Source organism: Talpa europaea (genome assembly GCF_964194135.1).
Source record: "Talpa europaea genome assembly, chromosome: 7".
Taxonomy (NCBI): Eukaryota; Metazoa; Chordata; class Mammalia; order Eulipotyphla; family Talpidae; genus Talpa; species Talpa europaea.
The window spans coordinates 97,117,453-97,144,096 of record NC_140074.1 but is presented as its reverse complement, the minus strand read 5'-3'; the positions used below and the strand labels follow the sequence as shown (position 1 = coordinate 97,144,096).

At 39.2% G+C, this 26,644-nt stretch overlaps 1 protein-coding gene across 2 annotated transcripts in view; it reads right to left on the bottom strand.

Annotated features, from left to right (window-relative positions):
* COX10 (cytochrome c oxidase assembly factor heme A:farnesyltransferase COX10) overlaps positions 1-26,644 on the bottom strand; it is a gene marked incomplete at both ends in the record, with an annotated part of 120,306 nt that overhangs the window by 15,240 nt on the left and 78,422 nt on the right. For both annotated transcript variants that reach the window (XM_084237437.1, XM_084237438.1), the window contains one exon: positions 19,183-19,253. In XM_084237437.1, the coding sequence (XP_084093563.1) occupies positions 19,183-19,253 (71 nt within the window). The remainder of the gene's footprint in view (positions 1-19,182; positions 19,254-26,644) is intronic.

The window sequence follows — 26,644 nt, the reverse complement described above, 5'->3', positions numbered from 1 at the left end:
GGGAGTTTTGATGGAAAAAGAGAACATACAAGGGGTAGACTGCTGTCACAGTGCTTGTGACAAAACCATGAGCCACATCTGAGGGACCTCTCAGTGGATATTCACCCCACGGGAGTCTCCATCCCTTACTCTTGGCTGCCTCTTCTGAATCCTCTGGTCAAGTTTTCTACCACACTTACTCTGCTACCCTTACTCTTGATTCTGCCTTGTCCTCACATCATTTCTGCCCTGGTGATTTCCAATTCTGATTCTGCTCAATCACCTACTGTCTCTGCTCCTGCTGGAGAAAGCGCTGTAAATCACACTAACTGGCCTTCGGTCAAGAGGCCACCTTAGCAGAGCTGGTACTCAGCCGGATTGATTTCCATTCCAATTCCTTATGGTGACTGTCTTAGCTTCTTGGCCACCTTCTCAGGACTTCAGATTTACTCTAGTCCCCAACATTCTCAACAGATGTCCTTTCTTCCTACATTCAATGACAACTGTCCTCATCTTCACTTCCTTACCTTTCCTCTCATCTGGGGCAAAGAGGAAATCTTTCTACTTTTGCTCTTATTTAATCTCATCCCCAATCTATTATCTTCTATGTCCTTTATCTTCTATTTGACCCCCCCTGTATCCTCAATTCACTTACTTTGTTCGGATTTCCCCCAAGGTTCTTGTTATTACCCCCTTCAAACCCAAACATCCAGAGAAAACACTACACAGGTTGTCTTCATCCCTCAGTTCCCTGCCTCCAACACCGACTAAAACAGAAATCTGGAGGGTAGTGACAGTACCACGTGACCCGGGGCCACTTAGCTTCCCAACGCAGCAGACACTATGAAAGACTGGGATGATGCCCTAGTGTTATTGTATCTCACATGTGTCCAGAAAGGAAAATTGCTAAAATGCACTGCAACTATTACATCTGTTGTTCTTTCAATAAGGTAGTTTATAGCTTATAAAAACAGACTTTTTTTCCTATGGGACTCTAAAAAGCGAGTTTTATTTTGGGTGGGAGAAAAAAAATGGGGCTCATAAACATTTTTATTTTTCCTGAATTGGACCTTGTGTAAAAAAAAAAGGGAGGGGTGAGGGTTGTGTTCACTCCTCCAAGGTCTGTGGAAGCCAGCTGGATTCAAAGGTATTAGTGTTATGAAAAGTCCTTTTAGAAAAGCACACATGAATTTAATTTACTGAGATAGGCAATTTTATGAGGAAGTTTACTTTCTGACCCTTGTTGGAATCACAGAAAATCATGAGATTCCATTTTGGCGTTTAAATCAGTGTGCTCAGTGGCACAAATGAAAACTGGGTAGGCTGACAAGGAATGTAAACAGAAAAGAGGATATTTACCCAGGTAGCCATGATCACTCTCAGCACCTGGGTCCATCCAGGACTCCGTTACCCTCCTGGCACGAGAAGCCCTGAATTGGCGACCTTCAGGGCTTTCGCCTACTATGGGCAACACTGCTCCCACTGAGGACTCTGTGAGGCTTATTTTGCTGCGTTGCTTTGCTTTTCCTAAAACATATATTGGAAAAGTATTATATGTTCATTTCAGAAAATTTGGAACTACAAAAAAAAAATCACAAAGAAATTCTCTATCAGTTCCAATGAGATGTCTTTTCCAATGATAGAGCTATTAAAAAAAACCAGCAGGATCATAATAAATTGTGGTTTTGTTTACTTCAAAATATTAATAATTTTCCTATGTAATTAAGAATTCTTTTACATCATTAGTACATACACAGTAGCCTATTTGTGGATATACCACAATTAATGCAATCAAAGTACCTTTTTTGGATATTTAGTACTTTTTTTTTTGTTAATTAGAAATTACCTTGGGATGAATATCTTATAGGCAGACTATTATTCACAGTTCTGATTAGCATAATTCCTAGATGTGAGACTGCTAGGCCAGATGATATGTGCATTTTTAGGGGTTTTAATAGGTACCACAGGTTTAGACTCCAGAGAGTTGATACTAGTTTACACTTCCACCAGCAGTTATCTGAAAAAGCCTATTTCTAGAACCCACGTAAACTCTGGGTATGCTATTAAAAACAAAGCAAGGCAAAAATTAACAAAGCAAAACAAGTTTATTGAGATACAGTATTATCCCCACCTTATAAATGAGAAATTGTGACTCAACACAAGCAAAATAACTTGGAAACAGGATCTGCACTCAGGTTCATTCATTAATCCAAACTCCCAGCTGGTTTGTGGGAATATGGTGTAATATGACTTATTGATCCAATTATTTCTTGGGCCTGCTGCAGGGCCTGGAGTGGGTGGAGTCTATAGGCTATTCACCTTTAGCTGGGACTAGCCTCTTGTGAGTATCAAAGCTCCTTAAGTTTACCCCACTGAAAAAGTAGCCTAACTTTTCTATTGTTTTCCCTGAGATGAGAATGATTGAGAAGCCCCCGTCCCAATTTTATTTTATTTTTTTAAAGGACAGACCTTGGATATAATGTGGTCAGCAAGATGGAAACAGTCTTTGTCCTGGGGGCACTTTCCAGAATGAGAGACAGCTCTCGAGTGTGGTACACAGAGGAAATACAGGGCAGTCTGGGAGCAACAATCCAGGTGTGGGATGTTGCGGAGTGGACAGGGAGTTCCTAGGAAGAAGTGATGTATTGGGCGGTGGGGGCAGCAAGTGAGAAAGCCGAAAGTGAGAAAGTATGGCAGGTGCCACAAACCTGGAGGACAGGTGGGGATAAGAACTGTTGGGAGAGCAGAGAGGTCAGGAAGGCCACTTTATGATTCTGAAAGCTGCCTCGAGCAAATGCAGAGTCAAGGGAGTTTTTTAAATAAGGAAAGAACCTGCTCAGATGTGCTTTTCAGAAGGGCTGTTCTGCCTGCCACAATGCCCATCAAGACAGGCATTTCTTCACCACACAAGTGAGTCCCATTAGGCATTCTCGGAAAAAGAACTGAGAGTATGCCACCACACAATTTTATCAAATGCTCAGTTGAAAATAACAACATTCAGCCAGCACGTATCTTGAATCTACCTTCCAGATACCCCGACATATATTGGTAGAGCATATAGCTCAGCGGAGAACAGTGCTGCCCTTTCAGGGAGTGGCTCTGTGGTCCCTTGACAAGAAGGGGACCTTGCTTTGCACTGTCAGCTCAAGTATTCTGGGCTCAAATTTGTCTCCCCTGAGTCTTTTTTTTTTTTTAATAGAAATTTCTCACATTTTACACACCTATGTCAATTAATGGAATCTTTGAAATAAAAGGCAGAGTAAAAGTATAAACAAAGAGTAACTAAAGAATTTAGGCTAAAATTTTGTAGATAAGATATAGCTTAAAAAATGGACTATTTTTGAAACTGCAAGTAGGGAAAAAAACTAGCAAAAATAATGGTTCTGGGATAAAGAGAAATCAAGTGGTATTTGAGTTTTTTTTTTTTAAATTTTGATTTGTCATGAAATCTTTAAATATCATGATGGATATTAAAGTCAAGTTTAGCTACTTTAATAGAGATTTTTGATTCAGATAACTGTTCATTTCTCATCTCAGTTAAACACAACTGTGCTTATCTGCTTTAGCACCCATAAAATGTGGTCAGAGCTAAATCTGAAAGACCTAAAGGGCAACTTTGTCAGACTGATTTCCTGTTACTTTAGGTCAATTACTCAACATACTCTTTCTCCTGATCATACTGTTTAGTCCTTGATCAAAAAATCCATGTTCTCCATTCCTACATGAGTTTTGGAAAGTGTGCCAAACGTATAGATACACACATAGTTATTTCTCCTTTTATCATTCAGTATTAAAAAACAGTTTTAAAGATTTTGTCTTTTGTTTTTTGACTAGCCTTCTTGCTCTTCTCATCATTTAAATTCTCTAGCAGTTTGAACCCATTTCAAGTGTTCTCTGAGGTATGATTTCCAGAGGTAAGATAAGAGGGATGGGTAAGCAGGCTTCCCTGGGTTTCCCTGGGCTGAGAGTTAACATACGGGAGAAAGCCCAGCGGGTATTTCATGGTTGATTTCTCACACCAGCGCTTATCTGATTGTGGTCCCTAGCCCATGGCATCAGCACCACAGGAGAGCTGTTAGGAATTCAGGGGATCTACAGGCTTACCAAAGTCTGAGACCCACCCTTACACATTTCCTTGGTGCTGGTTACATCAGATATTGTTGGGCCACACTGACATAGGCTGAGCTGAGAGAAGTCTTCCATCTTCACTCTATCTCTGACCATGACTATGGTGGCCTGGGTAGGTGGCCGATTCTCAGTTGCCTATTGATAAATGGCTCCTGACATTTTCCAAAGGAAAGAGTACAGGGCTGTGGATTAGCTCTGTTATCAACTGAGGACCTACAGATTTAATCTAATGATACAGATACAAATGTTTGGCCATTAACAGGAGAGATGAAGCAAGTACAGTAAAATCTTGGTAACTGTTGATTGTGGGTGGTAGGTATATTGGGGTTTACTGTATTATCTCTACTATTAGGTCTCATGGAACATTTTCATAGCAAAAATATTATTAAACATGCTTTAATATTCTTTATTATTATATTTTGGTTCCCATATAGTAGCACAAATAAGTATGCTGCCAGAAATGAGATAGTCTGAGTTCTAGTTCTGACTGATGTTAACCTGCTATGTAAAAGTAGACAAACTATTTAAACTCTAGAGCCCTCAGTTTCTTCACCTGTACAGTAAGGCTGAAACCCAAGTCAAACTGACTTATGTAAAAAGGCTTAGTAACAAGATTCGAGAATATAGGTAGTTTTTTTTTACACTGTTGAGCTGTGTAATCTTGAGCAAATTATTTAACCTATTAACCTTAGTTTCCTCATCTGTGAAATCAGAGATACTTACTTCATAGAGTAAGAATTAAATGCAATAAAGTAAATAAAACACTTAGTAGCTCATTAAATGAGCAAATAGTGGTGACCTTCATTCATTTGTTTATTCAAATTTCTTATTTGAATTAGCACAGTCAGTCACTGTGCTAAGTATGGCTATAGAGCAGTGAGTGAATAAAAGGCAAAATGAGACAGAATTATTTAAACAGGGAGACTGGAGGAAGGGGCTGATAAACTTGTAAAGAATTGTCTCCTATGAGTAATTTTTTTCAAAATTTTAAAGACAGGGCCTCCCCAGTGGCACAGCGGTTGAGCGCTGGGTTGCGAAGCTGCCCACGGCCTCTGCGGCGCCGGTTCAATCCCTGGCTGCTCCCCGGCCACTGGAGGAGGGTCCCACATGGCGTGCAGACCTCTCCTGCCGCCCGCTGCTCCCCTCAGCAGTGTACTTCTGTCCTTCTGCCTGCTCTGCTCCCCGCTCTGGCTCTGGTGAATTCTCTCGCCCTCCCGCGCTTCTGACTGTACCCAGTGCATGTATAAACAAACAAACAAACAAACAAAAATAAATAAATAAATAAAGCATGCCTCTTTAAAAAAAAATTTAAAATTTTAAAGACATATGGATATATGTTAGCATATGGAAAATATGTATACATTCTCAAAGTCATTTCTTAATTATGAATTATATATATGCATGATTGCTGTGAAGCATTATTCTAAAACAATTCAAATGGCAAAATTATTTTTATTTTCAATTATAACTTTGAGAATTTATATCAAATTACCCCCCCCCAAAAAAAAAACAAAATAAAACAAAAAACATCTACTTCCCTCACCTACCCCCACCCCCAAAAAAAAACAAACCCTGGAAAAACTAGTGGATCACATGCAAAGCATTTTCTTAGAATGTTGATATTCTCACACATCTGCACAGTAGCTGTGCTGGTCTTTATTAAGAACAGAGGAATTAATATCTCTGTGAGTCATTCTTGCTGGAGTGAATTATAGGAAAGATCAAAAAAAAAAGGTGAACAAGGTGTGATGATAATGTAAAAAATTTCTAATTTTCAACAAAACAAAATAAATGTAGGAATAAGGGGGAGAGTAGTATTTGAAGGGGGGAGGCTGATGGCAGAAAAAGATCTAACGATTTTCTAGATCTTAAACTATGCTTTTATATTTATTCACTCACTCATGCAAATAGGTTCATGGCGCCTGCTGAGGGTTGAATGATGATTTATTTCCAAACTCATATCCAAAACTGAATTACATTTTAAATTGACATATCTTTCCACTGAGCATCAATGCGTGGGATCTTTCTACTTCTGCCATTCCTGCCCAAGGCTACTACAGAAAAGAAACTAATAGACTATGAGTGGGAGGAAATTTGTCAACACATTTCTATGAATTATTTATTCCTGCTTTAAAAGACAGTATTTCTTTGTTTACTAAACATCAGTCCTTAGTAGCGCGATCAAAGTGGATTTTCTGTAGAAATTAGGAGCATCAATTTGATGCCTATTTATTGCACTTAATAAATGTAATTTAAATTATCTAACTTTTAAATAACCTACTACAGAAATGTGGTATTTCTGTTTTAAGTAATGTGTCACAGAAATCTGTGAAATGTTATATTAAATCAAGAGAGCTTTACATTTTAAGCAACTCTGTAGGTAATTGGTTTATGTAAAAATTAATCTCATACTTCTTAGTCATCCTTCCAGAATAAATAATTTTTAAATTACCAAAAAATAATTTCCTTTCTTCAAAAGCAAAAGAAAACCCAAACCTTAAACCAAGTCAATTTAATTTCCTTCTTAAGTCCCACATTTGAGCTTTGACTGTGTTTTGGGGGAAAGTTTCTATAGATAATTATTTTGAAAATGTTTCCTCAGAAATTTATTTAGGAGTTTTCTATTTCTGAACAAGTCTTAAGTTAGAGATACTGCAAGGTGGCAGAGGACTGATGTAAATTCAGAATTGATGGAAAATGTGAAGAAAATGAGGAAACAAAACATTTTAGAAGAAATTTTAAAACATGTTGAAGAGAAATGAAAGAATAAGTAAGTACTTTTGGCATGACTGTATTCAGAACATGGGGACACTGGTATATAAGAAAAACATTTTATTTTTTTTTCAAAGAAGACTACAAAGCAGATCTGAGATGTTGAAAATCAACTGAAAGAATGTCATTAATCTGGGAAGAAGAGAAGAGAGAGAGGCTGGGAAGGAAAAACACCCAAATGAACCTGACTCTATTGTTGACCTCTGAGATTCAGCCTTGTAATTAAGGAAAAGTAAATCATTAATCTTGAATGTTGCTACATCAATTCACCATAAATTAAGGACACACTATTTGGTACAAAGACTCTGGCCTTTTTACAGACAGGAGATCCCTATTGTTTGACCACAGCTAGGAAAAGCCAGTTGCTGGTAGAGGGTGCAACCTCTTTGAAGGCAGGGACCCCTCCTGAATTCCTCTGTTAACCCCAGCTCCCTGAACACCTAGTGCCTGCCACATGGGAGTTACATCCTTTTCCTTTCTCTTGGAGCTGAATGGTTGAATTCATAACCCCCCTCCCAATTTAATTTATAGGACTCTTAAAAAAGCAGCTTTATTCACCTACATAAATTTAGGGTCAATGAATTTTAAAGAGTCTTTGAAAAGCTTTAATAAAACACAATTTACAAAAAAATGAAGCAAGGAAATAAAATTATCCATCCCTGCAGCACTGTAGACTACATGGGAGCCGCGTGCATGTGCAGCTGCGGGGAAATGAAGGCGCAGACAAGGCAGCTCCATCTCCGGCCCCACCCGCTCCCGCTCAGTGGCGTCCAGAGGGACTAGACCGGCAATACAAAGGGGCAAAGGCATATTTAGAAGAAATAATTAGAAGTGGTGAAGACTGTGAGAACTGCTACTGAGGTCCTAACCAGAAGACACCATGTTGGAGAATGTAAATGCCCAAAAATCTGGGTTTTTGTTAAAATTTTCTTTTTTAAACATTGACAAGTGCCTAAAGGACAGCAGGCCAAACAAAACCTCTTCAGGATTTGGTTCTGTTGGTTGCTGTTATGCAATCTGTGGTCTAAGGAAACAATCTATTGCATGAAGTGTATGAAGCTCCTTTGCCCCAGAATATACCCCACCTCCACTACCACCCACTTACCAACACTTTCTCAGTCTTTTCTGTGGCCATTGCTTACTCATCCTGTAAGATGGCAAACAAGCCCTCCAGGAATATTTTCCTGACCCTTCTCTCCTGTCCTCTCCCCCTAGGTGGTCTACATGCCCCTCGGCGATCACAGCACTTTAAGGCTTATGCTGACAGATCTGCTGCCTTGCTGCTCATCCCACACACAGTATCTATATATGTGGGGCCCTGACTCTGGACCAGTCACTTCTGTGTTCCCTGTATCTAACACTGGTGTGCAGAATGTTGGTTATAACAAACCTTGACAAATCAAGCAAAGAGAGCTCTATGTTAAGACTACTGCTCCTAGGACTTATTTCTCAATTGGCTGTGAGTGACAAAGTTACATGATAGTAGATTCCTTATATTTGTATTTCTTAGAATATATGAATATTTTCTGGTTATAAAAAGGGACATGGGAACCAAAGAATCTATTTCTCATCTCTGGGATTGCTGTCAGCAAATGTTCAAAACTCACAATGCTTCAAAATAATCATGTTTTCTTTTTACGGCATTGAGAGAAAGGAATGCTAACTCTGGAAAATTCTAGTATTCCTCTCATTCACCCATTGTAATAATTGAGTCTGATAAGAGGCACAAACACTTTCTGTTGACTCTTCATACCACTGTTCACAGTGCTGCACAATTTTTATTTTAAAAGTAAAGTTGTCTACATTATAACCACTACTACTGAGATCAAATTTGTTCTTCCTACCACTTCAAATGACTGTTAACACTAAAAAAAGAAATTCCTATACTTATAAAATGTTTATGTTCTTATTACATTTGCAATATATACACACCAAGAGACTAATCATAACAATCCTCAGAAACTCTGCAGAGCTTCAAACTGGCTGGGGTGCATATCTGCTAGACTAGGGTGACTGGGTGATGAATAATATCCACAGCTCCCCTGCAGCCCACAAAATGTTTACATTTGCTTAAGTGCTTACTGGTAAAACCTTCAGTAAATTTGAAAAATGTCTTCTGTAAATCCCTATAATACTTAAGCTAAACCCTGTTCTTTAAGTTAATAATGCCAACTAAACAATCCATTCATTTCATTTCGAAAACTCAATCTTAATCATTCATTTAAAAACAGGTATTGGCTGACCCCAACTCCAAGTGTTTTAATTTATCCTCTCTAAATAACCTTTCACTCTGCTCTTATCCTTCTATCTCTCCTGCCTACAGCCCAGATCACTCTCATCTGATCCATTAAGTTGGAAAAACTTACGCTGACATGTATTATTTTCCTGTCAACAACATCAAGCTGGGAAATGGATAATTCAAAGGAGACATAATCAAAACACAGATGTATTTCAAAAATAACAAGAGCACAGTGCAGGCCCCATTTCTTCAGGAAGCTTCTACTGTCCCATCTGCCCTTCTCTGCATCCTCTTTCTCTGACTTTCCAGAGAACTTCTGGCTTGTATCAATTCATTCACTTCACTCTTAATTCATACTTACGAGTGCCTTTGTCCTGTCTACTAGCATTTTAGGTTAATTTTTTCACCCAGATTATAAGTCTTTTGAGCACTATAAAAACAAATCTGACTGGGCTGGCAACATTATAGGCAATCAATAAATTCTTAATGAATTGGGGAAAGGAGTTATTTAATTTTAAAATATGCAGAGAAAACATTAGACAAAGACATTCTCAAGAAAGATTTACTTTAATTAAAATGGACCAGGAAAATGGTCATTATTTAAGAAAAATGTGTAAGATATAATAGAAATTTAAGTTTGAAGGATGTCAAGTAAAATAAAGATGCAGATTAAAAATATCTATATTGTTCTGTCCTCTCTAAAAACACAAAGGGGAACAAAAAACAGAAAACTCCAACTTTGCCAGAACCCCAGGAAACACTCCTACAGAAAAATTGTCAAATACAGCGATGACAGAGAAAGGGTATCTATCTCTACATCTGAGACAAAATGTAAGAGGCAGTAAATATTCTACTTAAGAATCTCCTCCTTAGGCTTTGACTACAAATCATGGAAAGAATTCTATATAAAGTATTGGTGGTAGGGGGGTTGGTTATAGTTAGAAAGTTACAAAGTAGAATGAGGGTTTGAGATGCACATCTGGCCAAGTAAGTGCTAGCTCAAGTTATATGGAAACAACCCCGGAAGGAGCCGCCTTAGGTACTTTTGCTACAACTCCCACCCTCCTCAGCCTTTAATTGTCCCCACTCCTTCCCTTTGCTAGGGGACTGGGTCAAGGATGAAACAGCTGGTCCACCCTCGGCAATTAAATTTCCTCTTGTAAGGCTTTAGAGTTGGGACAGAGAACTCAGCTGGAAGACCTGGGGGGCTGAAGCTAAAGCTATCATTTTGATGATGAATCCATTTAAGTGAAAGTGGGATCAGAAGACTCAAACGGCAGAGAGAAAAAAATGAAATGGAAACACAGAGAGAAGCAGAGATGAATAGTGAGGGTGGAAACTAAACTGTAGCTGGTGAAGTGGCAAGTGGGCCACTCTCTGCAGAAATATGGTTGTAAAAAGAAAATAAAGCAAAAACCAGATGGAGCAGCTGATTTAACAGGCTTTGTTTAAGGTAGAACCACTGGTTGAAATATTAAGTCAGAAGAAAAGGACCCAATGGGGTAATGGAGGTGGAGGAGGTGCCAAGACATCCCAGGGAGAGTCTTCACTGATCACCTGCTCTCAGGCAAGTAGATCTCTAGTTCTTAGAGCTTGAAGCCATAGGGTAGAAAAAGGATTCTCAAGGTGCTGGAGGTCCCCAACTACTAGAAATAAGTAAAAGATGCTGGCAGCTAAAATCTGCTATGGAAAAATAAATGGTCTTAGTCTCCTAAGAAGAATTAAGGTATACCTTACGAAAAACTTTACTTCTTACCACTCCTTTTCTTGGCCACCCTGAAGCTATTAAATCTGCTATATTCAACTAGAACCAGTACTTCAAGCAGACAGGAGCTTTGTTAAGTGGAAGGAGTTCAAGGACACTGGATACCTGCATCATGTTTAAGGAATGAAAGAAAGGGAAAGTCTACTGAGGCTATCACACAGCAGAACTGTGGGAGGCTCCCATGGGTTCCTACGTCTTAGAGCGACATGTGCATCTAGACGAGCAGAAGCTGTGGGTACCTCAGGCTGTGACATGGCTGTGCTTCCACTCTGCCTCAGGGGAGCAGATGCAGTGGTTTGGCTCCAAGTTAATAGGGATAAACTCTGCGGTAAGGAGCCAAGACCAGACGCTAAAACAGCGCCATTCTGACCCCCTGGAGCTCCTCTCCAGATGTCCTCAGATGCAGGGGCCAGGGCTCTTTAGCCAAATGCACCATGACTCCAGGCTCATACACGAGCATCTGGGATGCTTCCTAAGTGATGGGAGGCACAATGTACTCAAATTCATCAAGTGGCTCCCAAGCCATTAAAGACTCTGATAAATAATTCTACCATAAAGGTCCCAGAGCTGAAGTAAAAAGCAGAAAGCCAAGGGGTCAAGTGTCTCCGCAGGAATTACATTTGGTAAACAGAAACTGCAAAAGGATGTTTCTATTAACCACCTGCAATTATTGCAAAGCTGCAGCGTTCTCTAGGAAAGATAATCAGAATGATAACTTCTTGTGTCCCCACAAGAGTTAGGATAAATTTAAGCATATTGTCTTAGTATAAAAATGCCTTTTTATCCCATGAATGAGGAAAATAGGAAAAGTGGCATTTTCCCAAACCGTTGACAATTGCAATGTTTAAACTGTGAGACCTTAAACATACAGAATTGGTACTTTATATAGGTAATCAACAGATAATTAATTAAAAGTACTGTCCTGTATTCTCATTGGAAAAATAAAATACAGAATGATACAATTTCATAGATTTTATTCTTATTAAATGATATTTTACAGGTAAAGATCTCCTGGGAAACTATGTAACATTTCTAGTACCTAAAATGGCAAGGGTATGTTTTTACTGTAACTATTTCAGAAAGTCAATTAACTTACTATTCCCAATTTATTAAATATATTCAATGCCACTTTCTCCATCACCTGACACAAGAAAAGCAAGTGGCACTAAGACTGGCGTTCAAAGACCAGGCCATGAGCGGAACAGATGCATCTCTTTTTTCTTGCAACACAGTAGGGCTGCAGCTCATTTTGTTTATCCAGGTCAGCCCTGAGAGGAAAATATATCGTCAACTGCACAGTATACGCACAGTTGTATGTGGATAGTTCTGGAATAGAATGACTCAGTCCGCTGACGTCTAAGAATCATATTAAGAGTTATATTATGTTATATTATATTAAGAGAGAGAACAAAAGACGACGGCTGGGCACACAAGCTACTCTGCCTTGGAGATGCTGTCAGTAGGAGAGGAGGAGAATTCTAAGGACCTGTTTCCCTGCAGGGGTTACACCATCCTGGTCTGACATAAGCACTGGCTGAGGAGTCAACTGCACAGTGGGGCTGCAACTTCTTCAGGGTTATGTTCTCTATCTCCTTTGCTACTCTACCTCATCATGGATTATGTGGTACTTGCACAAAGAGCTGCAGCATTTAAGAGCTCAGCAAAAAGGCAGAGATGTAGAAAACAGATGGGAACATTTCAGAGAAAAGGTGTTAGTATCTAAGGGTTCTCTGCCTAGCCCCGTCTCACAGTGCACAGCTCAGACTGTCAGCCCTGCTACATTCACTTACTGGTTCTAGTAGCTTTGTAACATTCATTTGAATTTTCTATGTAAACAACAATGCTGTCTTCTTCCTTTCTGTAATATATTCATCTTTCATTTCTTTTTTGTGCCTTGTGTCAGGAGCTCCAGAACAACACAGATCATGGCCTGACTCTTACAGAATAGCTTAGTCTGGCAGATACATCACAACTTAGTCTGGCAGATACATTTTCCAAAAACCTTCTTCCCAGCTTCATTTCCTAATTACTTTCTGCATAAATCCTTTACTCCAAGCCCAGCTGGGTCATTTGTTTTTATCCTTAAATATGTATTTTACACTCCCTCTTTGTACCTTTGCTCAGCATGCTTGTCTTTGCTTGGTATGGCCTTGGCTTTATTCTCTACCTATCTCATTTGTGCCTATACACTCTCTCTTTCAAGCCACCTCTTTCTCTTCTCATGAATTCTCCACTTCAGCCACAATGGTAGGCTGATAGCCTTGACGCCTATGTCATGTATTCACGCCTTTGCCTTATCTCACTTCTACTTCTCTAACATCTCTCCATCCGTCCATTCATCCACCCATCCATCCACCAAACCCTCATCAAGCATCAGTGATCTGCCAGAAGTGATGGTTGGCAGAAATGTTCTACGATATGAGGGATTTTATTTGTTTTGCTCAATGCTGTATCATAGCATTAAAAATGGCACCTACTAGATATTAGGTCTTCAGTTAATATGTGGTTATCTAAATGATCCTTGGCATTGGAGAGAAAGAGAGACAGAGTCAATCTGTCTTGGTCTTGGAAGAAGTCATACCATAATAGAGAAAGTGGCACAAGGAAACAGATATTATGTAATATGCTGAGTTGTGCCAAGACAAAACATCTACCACCACCTCCCTGAAGCATGGTAATAGCTACCCTGTCCAGAGGAAGCAATGCTTGCCATAAAACCTACCCAGGCAATGGAAGGGCAGTACTGGCATACTTGGTAGATGAGAGAAAGCCTGACAGTGGTGAAAATACCAGCAGTTGGGATGACTGGGAAGGATGAGACTCTCTGAAAGACCTCTGTAACATAGCAAAGAATTTAAAACAAATATTTTTCTTAAATATATTTGGAAGACCCAAAAAGCATCTAGGCCCGAAACCAAATGTGATCATTTAAGGAGGACCTATCCACCAGCTACATGGAAGACAGATGGAAAGAGGGTGGAAGGGAAGGGAGAGAAAGCAGCTGGCATAACAGCCTATGCAGGACTGACGAAGGTCTGAAACTAAAGCAGCGGGGTGAGAGGGCACAGATTACAGGGCTTTCAGGAGGTTGAAAAGGCTTGTTGAATAATTAGATGAAGTGTGAGAGGAAAAGACGGTTTTGAATGACACATAGATGTGTGACACTGGGATGTAAACTAACAAGTATAGAAGGAGGTTTGGGAGAGAAAACGCTGAACTGGTGTGCACACTTAAAGGAACCTGAGATGCCTACGGGGGCATCCCATGGGTCTAGTTTTTGAAGAGAGACCTAGACCGAAGGGACAGAGCGTGTAGAGTGTAGTATCTTCAGGGAAGGAGATGAGGAGGAGGATAACCAACAAAGGAGCAGAGACAGGACACAGCCAGAGTGGCTGAGCTCTTCTCATCCGTTGGTTTTCAGTTTGAGGACATCATTCTCACTGACAAGTCACCCATGACCTTCTAGTTCAATGTTAGGTCTTCCTCTTTGTGTTACCACGTCACCCATGTAGCATGTAGCATGTAGCTATTACAGAATTTACTAGAAAATATGGAAGATATTTAACTAAGTGGTGCCCACTACAGACAGAAGTATGTCTGGTCACCTCTGCACCTTCCACTCCTGTAGCAGGTGCCTGGCTGGTAGACACATTCAAAAAATATCTTTGTTAGATTTTGGGCTGTTACATATGTGAGTTGCCTTCTCAACATGATTGTAAGAGAATGGAGACCATGTGATTTACCTCTCTGTAGTAACCGCAGCTAGCACACTTCTCCACAGGGACAACATTCTCCATATAAGGTGTGCTGATGACAACACATGAATGAAGTATTCGATAACTTGCAATCCCCACTTTCCATTGAGTGGAAACTTAAGCATAATAACGGAAACATACAACTTTTACTTTCTGAGTTCTCTTATTTGCCATGTGTTTTGCTTGTTTTCATTCCTTAAAATTAATCTCAATTTCTTTTTTATGTTATTGCCTGGTAATAATTAAAATATTTATCTTTTAAGGCAAATTTTGAAAACAGAAGAAAGTTCTGCAAACTACTCTGCATTTCTTTAATTTTAGGTCTGTTCCCCACCAATACAATTCTCTTTACATAATTTTATTGATCGTATTGTTATCTCCACAAAAATGTTATAAACAAAGTAGGAATTATGATACCATTTTACATGTGAGGAAGCAGTAGGATGGAAAAAGTAACTCAATCAGTTTCCCAGGCTTAGAGTAGGTTAGAAACATTTCTCAGTAGACTATGATTACATATGAAGAATATCTAAGAGTGAGAAGTTTTCTATTATGTATTTTTTAATTGCCAATTAACTTTTTTCCGTTACCAAACTAAAATTGGATTATGCTGAATCTGGCTTTCTAATAAGAAGGTAAACTTCTCTGACATTTGCCTTCACTACATGACTTTGAGTTTGCAGATTCAACCTCTTAAGTGGATTTCCTCACCCTTCAGTGTGAGTACTTGATATAAGACATATAAATTCTAAGGTGTGTTCCTTACCAAGGAATGAGAACTCTAAGCATAACTCCTTCCTCAAACCATCATTCGGAGCCATGACATTTTATGTCAGAAATGTCCAAACAAATCAATCAACCTTATTTATCTTTTTCTGATTTATAAGAAAACAAAGAGCTTGAGTGCCCATTTTAAAAAGCGATTTAAAGAGGTCTGTTTTATTTATAATGTCTATCCACAGACTGATTTAGATCTGCCATATTTTTCATCTTTGTTCTTTTTTTCTCTTCTAGGCAATATAAGCAATTAGAATTTGTATGAAATAGTGGGCCTCCCTGGTGGCCTAGGGGTTAAATCTCAACGCTATCACCACTATGGCTTAAGTTCGAACCCTGGCCAGAGAGCTACCCACATATGGTGCAGCACACCTCTCCTGTCTTGCCTGCTGGTCCCCTCAGCAGTGTATTTCAGTAAAATCTGCCTGTTCTGCTCCCTACTGTGTCTCTGGTGAACCCTCTCGCCTCCCTCTCCCGGCACTTCTGGCCTACACCTCAGATCTTCCAGGCAAAAAGTAAAAAAATATATATGTATATATAATTTATATGAAATAATTTTAAAAATAAGGAAATTCTGTGAACATCATAGTTATCACCACTATTCTCTTTATATAGAATGCCATATAGTTATCATCCCAAATGGACATTGTTGAGAATAAGAGGGTATGCTCCCGATAAATCTGATAAAACAACAGGCATTGACCAAAGATATAAGCATTAGACCTTTTGCCCACGTGGCACTCAGACCATGTGACAGAGCATTTACCCTGTCATCTCTGTCACCCTAGCCATCACCTAAGACACACCAAGCACTGGTGCCTTCTTTCTCCATTTTTATACCACCTCAGTTTAATTCCGGATCAAGTTGAATGACTAGAGATTCATTCTGAGCTTCAATTCCTGGCCAAGCTTCTTCCCCACCTTGCTACAATGAGACCCCCTCTAAATGGTTCCACTGGGAACTGTCTCAAAACCAATTTTGTCATTGGTTTACACTGAGCTTAGAAATATGCTATTCATAGAAATTGCTGAGAATATTCCATTAACAGCATTACCAAGTGTCCCCTTATTTTATAAGAAGAGGCAGAAATTTAGTCTCCTAAAGTGTTTTCTTTTTATGGACAAAGAGACTTTTTGAAGTCTCTTTAGTGTAGTTGTAGCAACTCAGGGTGTGGAGTCAAATAGGCCAAAGTTTGATTCTGTCACTTATTTATAAACAATACTTGGCTCCTCATTTCTCTCAACTGAGTATTAAGGGGAATTCACGTACATTAAAGTCATGGTACATAAGGAAGAATTAAATAAGTGTAACATGTTAATCTTATCATTATGAAGTCACTGTGATTTCGCCAAGCAAAACAATGAAATTTAGAGTTCAACCTTATTAACTATGTGAATTTGATAAGCTTTTCTTGTCAAATCATGTTTTCCATAACCCTGACTTTCGTTATCAATTTCTCTATTTTACTAAAGGTATTTTAATGACACCTCTATTCCTTTCTGGAATGAAGGATAAATGAAATTAGCAAAAATAGTTCTATCTTCTGTATCAGTTCTGTAAGGTGGTCAGTGACCAGACCTTGCTGCTCCAATTTCCTAGAAGAGAGGGCTGACAGCTCAGAGAATGGCAGCCATGCATAAGTACAATGGCACCCACGGGCCACACAAGCACAGCTCCTCAAGGGTGCTTCCCCAGTCCTCAAAAAATCAGAGCCTACCCATACATTTTTTTTTTTCCCTTAAGTGTCACCACATTATTTTAACTCCTTAGAATATGATTTCGTTCATTTAAAAAAAAAAAATCTTCAAAACAGACTGAAGTTACTTGAAAAATACAATGTTTTCTCCATACATGTTAATAGTATAACTTTAGAATGGACAGACACCAAGGCAGGTACAAAGGCTAAAACAAAAAATTTCAGGGATTTCTTTTCCAGATTTATTATAATGCTGTCTCTCAACAGTGACAGAGACTCACAATTTACATGCCAACTTGTGAACTAAGTCTATGAAGTTTTAGAGATTCACCAAATCATCTCAGCACAAATCAAATGAGAATTTCAAAATAAACTGGCTATGTTTTGTACTTAAATGTCCAATCCCTGTTAAAAGCATGAGAAATTCACATTAATGGAGAGTTTGTAAGACTTTCTACTACCACCCTATGGTCTTATAAAATATCTCTGCAGTAGATAATAATTTATTATATAAAATACTAACTGGCACTATTATAAAGTCTTTAGGTTTATATCTATGCTTACCAAAGCAAGATTTCGACACTGGTTACAACAGCTACTTGAACTTATTTAATAAAATACATCCTAACTATTGATATGAAAATGTGAGTCTACAATCTGCCCTCTAAACTGATAACTAATGTTTATTCTCATGAATGTGATTCTACCTGAATTATCTTCCCAGTAAAAGACAAAGTCATGAGCTTAACAAGACTAATATTTGTACTGCAGCTGCTCTCCTTTTCAAAGAAGGGCACTGCCAACATCAACCACCAAAGCTATGCTGCTCCTCCCTCCTGGATATACTGACAAACCTGGCTTTCCCAAGTGCAAGAAATGATCACACTGGGCAAAGTAAAATGCACTACAGCAGAACCATGGGCCTTTGTCAAGTTATAGGCCTAATGGAAGCTTGCTGGGCCTGTCCCTGCACTTCCCCCAATTCCAAAGAACAGTATGATTTCACTGAGGGAATACAATTGGACAGAATTTCCAGAGAAGTAAGAACATACCCGTGTTATGACCAGTGGCAAGAGCAACATTTAGCTTTTAAGATGAGTTCAAGTTTGCATCACCCTTCCAAAGCAACTTTCCTCAAATAAAAGTACTCTTGACACTTTCTGTACCTTTATTTAAATTTCAAAAAAAGAAACTCAAATCAGTAGACATGAAATTTCTTTTCCTATATGTTTTCATCTGGTTCTATTACCCTTCTCAATATTTTAAATTCATTTTAAGAACTGAATGGCGAAAACCAGCTAATCATTTTTATACAGACTTATATTACTGTATCTCCTTTGGTTTTCTTTATTGGTTTACTTAAGATATGTGTTTATTTGATCCACAAGTGATACCCGAATGAATTTTAAGCTGCATGTGGGCACTGCCTGGAAATAAGAAGAAAGGATTCACTGATTTAGAATAGTCTCTATAAACTAGTTGGCGCTTATTTATTCTTCTTGCCTTGTGCTATCTATTGATTAAAAATATATATATTTTAAAATGCTGGTTTTGAAGACTGCAGGAAGTGAAATGCTTAATTATTAACCATTAGTGATATTAAAATATTTATATGCCTTTTAGTTCTACTTAATTGGATTTAGAGAGAAGGAGAGTAATGGAGGCGGTTCTTCACTCGGCATATAACAGCAGTATCAGTTTATCTGAAAAAATAAGGCTTCAGACATATCTTTCTTCTGAGACTCGATATGGATTTGTCTGAAATCATTTGTGTTAATGGAATGATTTTATCTTTAGTCACTACAAGTGAAACAAGTCCCTGTCTCAAAATTGAATTTAATAAAAAATCTATCACAAGTTACTCCCACAACAAAACTGCAAATCTTACATCCATTTTAAATGCTCTATAGAACATTGTGGCTGGAGTTGAAAAATCCACAGCAATATGTTCCTTTGAGAGTGTGTTGTTAGTCTTACTTCAAGATTCAAGGGGCAAGACGGGGAAATGACTCAGGATGAACAAACAAATGAATATTCTATAAGGTGGGAGAGACATGTTTATGATTTTACCTGATCTGTCCACGAACCAGAGGTCTGTTCTTTGTCCTATTCATGTTTGAATCAAATGGCACCTCAAAAAACTGTAAAAAGATTAAAGGAAAAAGAGAAAACATTAAATAGGTAATCCAAATTCTTCTCTCCTTTAGTTCTACAATAAACTGATTTTGATAATGTAAACTAATACTTTTGGGATTCTTTGAAGAAAAATTCTCTGGGAGAGACACATGTTAAAACTTATATGCATTTAGCTGTCAAGAATATGCACAGTTCCATTTTTACCCATTTTGAAAACTACCATTAGGTATACAATTGTATTCTTCAAAGTCACTGTTTCAGGTTTAAAGCATTAATAAACGATTTCAGAACCTTTTCTTGATCCTAAAGCCTGTGAATCAACCAAAAATCAATCAACCCTGGGAAATGGGCTACTGATGTCAAGAACAGGGCTAAAGTAATTAAGAGTCCAAATGAAACTGCACACAACTGTTGAGCTTATGTGCTGGGATGAGGATAACATCCCTCTCTGTCTGGGATAATTCTCCTTTATACCTGAGCTCCCAGTATCATAAACAGCAACTCTTTGCCCTCTCAAACCCTTCCTGTTGGACAGATTGGTAGGACCACCCTAACAATGAAGTACTGCTTCCTGTTTATTACAGGACAAGGTACAGAAGAACACCAAAACTCATGTTCTAAGAACTTGCCAAATGCACAGCATGTTCTTAAATCTGTTAGCGATCTCTCTGACTTGTAACCTCTCTTTGGTAGAGAAGCGTGCTCAAGAATGTGCTGATAGGTTATCATTTGAGAATACTTTTGACTTGAAGCAAATCAATAGATGAAATAAAGAGTTCAACCAAAGGTCTATGGCAGTATTTCCCAACTACGTTCCCTAACAATCCCTACAGTTGCTCTTAAAGAATGATTCCAAGGTCAAATCTATTGTGTAATAAAGGCTTGAGAAATCAAATGAACATTACTTAGCCAGTGTTCCCCAAACTTACTTCACCATGAAGATATTTTTCAAGAAAAATACATTTAACAGATTTTGGAAATACTTGGTTTGAATAAATCAAAACGATAGGGGTAATTTCTTATTCATGTCTATATAAAACCAAAGGTCTTTGTACTGCAAATTGTACTCAGTAGATATCCCCAAATGTTAGGGAAAAAATACTGGTCCTAAAAAGCAAGCCCAGAAATAAGTAACATTCTACTATACTTTCAAGTCATCAAGTATTATTAAGTAAATGCTATTTAGTGAATGTTACTAAGTACATCTATTAAATAAATGTTAGAATGAAATAAAAAAATTATCCTGAACTACTAGAGAAATTTAGAATCTATCCTTAGAGTTTAAGGCATCTGGTAAGTAACGTTTAATTAATAGCATTTATTATTGTCTAATAAAATTACTTTTGTCCTTCCCTTGGTCATTTCAGGTTATTTATTTTTTTTTAATATTTATTTATTTATGCATACAAGAATTGGGGTACAGGCCAGAGGTGCGGGGAGGGGTGTTTGAGAGGATTCACCAGAGACAGAGTGGGGAACAGGACAGGCAGACTGACTGAAATACAATGCTGAGGGGAGCAGCGGGTGAGCCAGGAGAGGTCTGCTGAGCCATGTGAGTAGCTCCCCAGCCGGGGATCGAACTCTTGCTGCAGTGGCTGCGGATAGCTTCATACATTGCGTCTTAACTCTGTGCACTACCAGGGAGGCCCCAATTTCAGGTTAGTTATTGGATTCATTTCATTTAAGCCCACAAGGGTGAACTATAATAGTTTTGTGTTGAGTCAAGTTAGCTAATTTGGAACTATGTTGTCCACAAGACCCTTTACTGCCTAGTTGTAGGTCAGGAATAGGCAAGGATCCTGGCGTGAGGTTTGGGAGCTAGAAATGAAGCCGCAGGCATCTATATGCTTGAAAGTTGTGTGAGATCAGGCAGGACTGCAGCCTACAGACAAGTGTTGTGGATCAGTTGGATCCGCTTATTGGTCTGGGGCAGCATTGAGTTTAGTTTTTCCAGCCCCTGCCACATCTCCTTGAGCTGTAGCTGATCCCCAAACTCTTTCACGCCCCATAATTTGGGTCAAGTCTATGTGCTGCTCCATGGTGACATGCCCGGTGTAGGGGCAGGAATGGACACAGAGCAGGTTTTCTAGGATCCTATGCAGACCGGGTAAAGGAGGAGTCAGAGTCCTTAGTGGCTTTTTGCAGGTCTTTTTATTGGGATTTACCCGGTACACGGCAGGCAGGAGTGCTGGGGGGCCGGTAGGCTGGCAGGCCTCCCAGTCCCCAGCAGGTCTTCACTCTGGGCTCTCCGGCCTTTTCTCAGCTTCTGCTTCCTTGCTTCTCTCTTGGCTTCTCTTTCGGCTTCTGCTAGCGTCCCCGTGATGTCGCCCTTAAAAGCCCAGTCTTAGGCCAGGTGAATCCCCTCTATCTAGGCCCACACCCTATTCCAGGTGCCCGCCATCAGGCATGCATTCAGGACCGCAAGGATCCATCATCTATCCTGATGGCCGGAGGGCAGAAAAGCCTGACATTTTTCCTTACCCTACACCCGGGTTCAGAGGGTCACCGTATCATTGAAGTTGCAGACTTGGAGGTGGCAGGAGATAGGTATGTGTGACAGTTTCTTCTCAAGAGCTGTCACTCATTCTTGTGAATTCCAGGTTGTTCTTGCTCTGCTCCACTTTCCTGACTGTGGGCTCTGCTTGCCTCAGGCCCAGCACCAGGTGCAGAGCAAGAGCCTTGTACAGACACTGTAATTTTACGATCATATTAGGCCTTATTGTTATATACATCTCTTACATCACTCATAGTGGGTCTGACAGTATCAACGTTTCTAAGTATTTTTCTTCAATATGTTCATTTATCTAATGATCTAAATGGTAGGCTTACCGATGTATATGAATTTATAATTCTTAATTGAGAACAATGCAAATATGCATTCAATTTATTAAAAGTCTATAATTTATTTATAGGCTCCTGCTCTTGCCTTCTTACACAGTATCCACAATGCAACTAAAAATGTATATTTATAGACTTGCTACATGCATTTAAAAAGTATATATAGGAGCCAGGGCAATAAGACAAGAGAAAGACATCCAAGGAATCCAAATAGGAAAAGAAGAAGTCAAACTATCACTATTTGCAGACGATATGATATTATACATAGAGAACCCCAAAAACTCCACAGAAAAGCTAATTCAACTCATCAATCAGTTCAGTAAAGTGGCAGGATACAAAATCAACACGCAAAAGTCAGTAGCCTTCCTATACACAAACAATAAATCTGAAGAAGAAGAAATCAAAAAAACCATCCCTTTTGTTATTGAAACAAAAAAAATCAAATATTTGGGAATAAATCTAACAAAAGAGGTAAAGGACCTATACAAAGAAAACTATAAAACACTGTTAAAAGAAATAGAAGAAGACACAAAGAAATGGAGAGACATCCCCTGCTCGTGGATTGGAAGAATAAACATGATTAAAATGGCCATCCTTCCAAAAGCAATATACAGATTCAATGCTATTCCAATCAAAATTTCAATGTCATTCTTCAAAGAAATAGAACAATTATTGATGAAATTCATATGGAATCACAAAAAACCCCGAATAGCCAAAGCTCTCCTGAAAAAAAAAGAAGGGAATGGAGGCATCACACTCCCAGACTTCAAACTATACTACAAAGCCATAATCATCAAAACTGCATGGTATTGGAACAAGAACAGACATACAGACCAATGGAATAGAATAGAAAATCCAGAAATAAACCCACAGATTTATGGTCAACTAATCTTTGACAAAGGAGCAAAGACTATGCATTGGAGCAAAGAAAGTTTGTTCAATAAATGGTGCTGGGAAAACTGGGTCGCTACATGCAAAAGAATGAAGCTTGACCACTACCTCACACCATACACAAAAATCAACTCAAAATGGATTAAAGAACTAGACATAAGACCTGAAACCATAAAATATATAGAAGGAAATATAGGCGAAACACTACGTGATCTGCACATCAAAGACATCTTTACAGACACATCACCCAAAGCAGTGATAGTGAAGGCAAAGATAAACAGCTGGGACTACATCAAATTAAAGAGCTTCTGCACAGCAAAAGAGACAATAACAAAAACAAAGAGAAACCCCACCGACTGGGAGAACATTTTTGCACCCAACACTAATGATAAAGGACTGATCACAAAAATCTGCAAAGAGCTGATGAGACTCAACAACAAAGAAAATAATCCAGTCAAAAAATGGGCAGAAGAGCTAAAAAGAAACTTCTCTGAAGAGGAAATGCAAATGGCCAACAGGCATATGAAAAAATGTTCAACATCACTTGCCATCAGGGAAATGCAAATCAAAACTACCATGAGATACCATCTTACACCAGTGAGAATGGCACATATTAAAAAAACTAGCAACAACAAATGCTGGCGAGGGTGTGGAGAAAAAGGAACTCTTCTGCACTGTTGGTGGGAGTGCAAACTGGTCCAACCACTGTGGAGAGCTGTGTGGAGATTTCTGGACCTAGTAAACATAGAGCTTCCATATGATCCAGCAATTCCACTCCTAGGTATTTACCCAAAGGACACAGAAACATCAATTCCAAAGAGCACCTGCACCCCTATGTTTATAGCAGCACTGTTTACAATAGCTAAGCTTTGGAAACAACCCAAATGCCCAAAAATAGATGACTGGATCAAGAAGATGTGGAACATATATACCATGGAATATTACTCAGCATTCAAAAAAGATAAACACATGCAATTTGCAGCAACATGGATGGCGCTGGAAGGGATCATGCTCAGCGAAATAAGCCAAAAAGAAAAAGAAAAATACCGGATGGTCTCACTCATAGCAGGAATCTAGAAAACTTAAATAAGGGACCAGGAAAATGAATAACTATAAGAAAGTGAAAATCAAAATCAACAAAAAACTATGAACCAGAGACACTTTTAGGGGGGCGGGGGCGGGGGCGGGAGGGGAGGGATTGGGGTCCGAATGGGGGGGCTGCAATTGTATGGGGAATATAACAATAAAATTTATTAAAAAAATAAATAAATAAAAATTATATATAGGGTCTCCCTGGTGGCGCAAGGGGTTAAGCACCTCACTATGAAGGAATCCGAAGCCTCTGCAGCATGAGTTCAATCCCCGGCTGGCCAGGGAGCAACCCATATGGCGCAGCAGACCTCTCCTGACTCGCCAACTGCTCCCCTCAGCAGTGTACTTCGGTCAATCTGCCTGTTCTGTTCCCCACTGTCTCTAGTGAATCCTTTCACACACCCCCCCTTCTCTGGCCTATACCCCAGCTCTTGTATGCATAAATAAATAAATCTTTAAAAAAAAATTCTATATAGGAGCCTCCCTGGTGGGGCAGGGGTTAAGTATCAGCTCTTATCAAGTTATCACCAGCCACTGTGGCATGAGTTCAATCCCTGACCAGGGAGCTAACCCACATGGAGCAGCAGACCTCTCCTGCCTCATCCTGCCTCATCTGCTGCTCCCTTCAGCAGTGTTTTTCAGTAGATTCACCCATTCTATTTCTCCACTCTGTCTCTGGTGAATCTTCTCATCCCCTGCACCTCTGGCCTACACCCCAGTTCTTGTATGCATAAATAAATTTTTTAAAAGTAAAAATTATATAATTTGTAACTTAAAAATTCTTTGCTATGAGCCTATAATCTTTATTGAATTAGTTGAAATTACATGTAATTAAAATGTTCTGTCTGTTTTTATCTCTTTCCTTTCCCAATAGTCAAACACAAATAACAGGTTTTTGAAATAATCATTCCTTCACGACCCAATAATTTAATTTCATAGGACTAATGAGGATTCCAATTATAAATCAAGTTATTTAAATGCTGGTAAGGTGTTATCTAATAACACAGAAACTCATATAAATAACTAGTTTGGTAGTTCTCAAGACAGTCACATACACACAACACTCTCTCTCAGACTCTCTCTTAATTCAGAAATTGTAATGATTATTTCATCTGTGTGAAAAACAAAATTAACTTTTACATGCTTTTTGGCAAGTCAGCAATCCAAAGGGAAGTGAAGCTGAGAATGCAACTGAACTCCTGGGTACCGTAAGTTGGCAGCAGTTTCTGACTCCCATTGTAGGGTAAGGAAAAATATCAGGCTTTTCTGCCCTCCCGCCATCAGGATAGATGAGGGAACCCTGTGATCCTGAATGCATGCCTGATGGCAGGCACCTGGAGTGGGTACACCTGGGCTAAGACTGTGCTTTTAAGGGCGGCGTCACGGAGAGCCAGCAGCAGAAGCCGAAGCCGAAGCAGAGAATGCCAGAGAGCCCAGATAGAGTGAAGATTTGCTGGGGGCTGGGAGGACTGCCAGCCTCCCAGCACCCCTGCCTGCCACATACCCGCTGAACCCAAATAAAAACCTGCAAAACCACTGAGGACTCTGACTCCTCCTTTACCTGGTCTGCATGGGATCAGAAAACCTGCACTGTGGTCCATTCCTGACCCTACACCCATGAAGATTTAAGTTATCAGGACAAGCAACCTCTGGGCAGAACTATCATGATAACCAGACTTAACATGGTTATCATGGTAAGTTCACTTGGTTCATTTCAGTGAGGGTGCAATGATTCTTCCTAGCTCCAAGAGATCAGAGCTCACTATGCTATTTTGTTTTTCATGTATTTTCATGCTTCTCAGTTACATTAGCTGTTTTGCTTGAGATAGAAAAACCACACTTCCAAAACACAACACATTCAAGTGATAGATTTACACTGCTTTTCCACCCTGTGCTTTATAAAAATTTTTTTCATATTATCATTTAATTCCAACTACTTCTGAAACAGTGAAGTAAACATTTGAGTTGAAAATAAAATGTAGTATTACCAACCCATAGAATACACTGTCACTAATGCGAACACCAGGAGAAGTAACAAGGTGCAGGGAACACAATTTGGACAGTCACTCAGGTCACACTGACTTGACAGGCTTGTGCTTGCCTTGCCCTCTTTGAGAAGCTCTGTTCATGAGGTCTCAAGTGGACATAGAACCAGTCTCTCACCCCATACCTGGACACAGTGACTGAGTGGGTATCTGATACAAACTGGGACACTGAAAGCCCTCCCTGGGATTTTACAAATCAAAACCAAGGGAAATATGTCCCTCTTTCTCTTAGGTTACTGTGGCCATAAATAGGACACGAGATGTGGAAATCAAGGACCACTGATTCCACTGGTCATTACCCCCAAGGTTCCACCTCTGCCCTTGCCTCCAATGTCCTAATATGCAAACACTGTACACATTTCAAAGGTAAGAGTGATGTGGATTGCACAGAAGTGAGTAATACCTTCAGCAAACAACTTCTTTTCTGGTCATATTACATTTTCAAAAGAAGTTTTACTTTCAGTCTCTTTTCCTCAGAAAAATCCATCAGTCTTTTGGAATTGTTTTCATTTTAAACTTTTCCTTTTTTA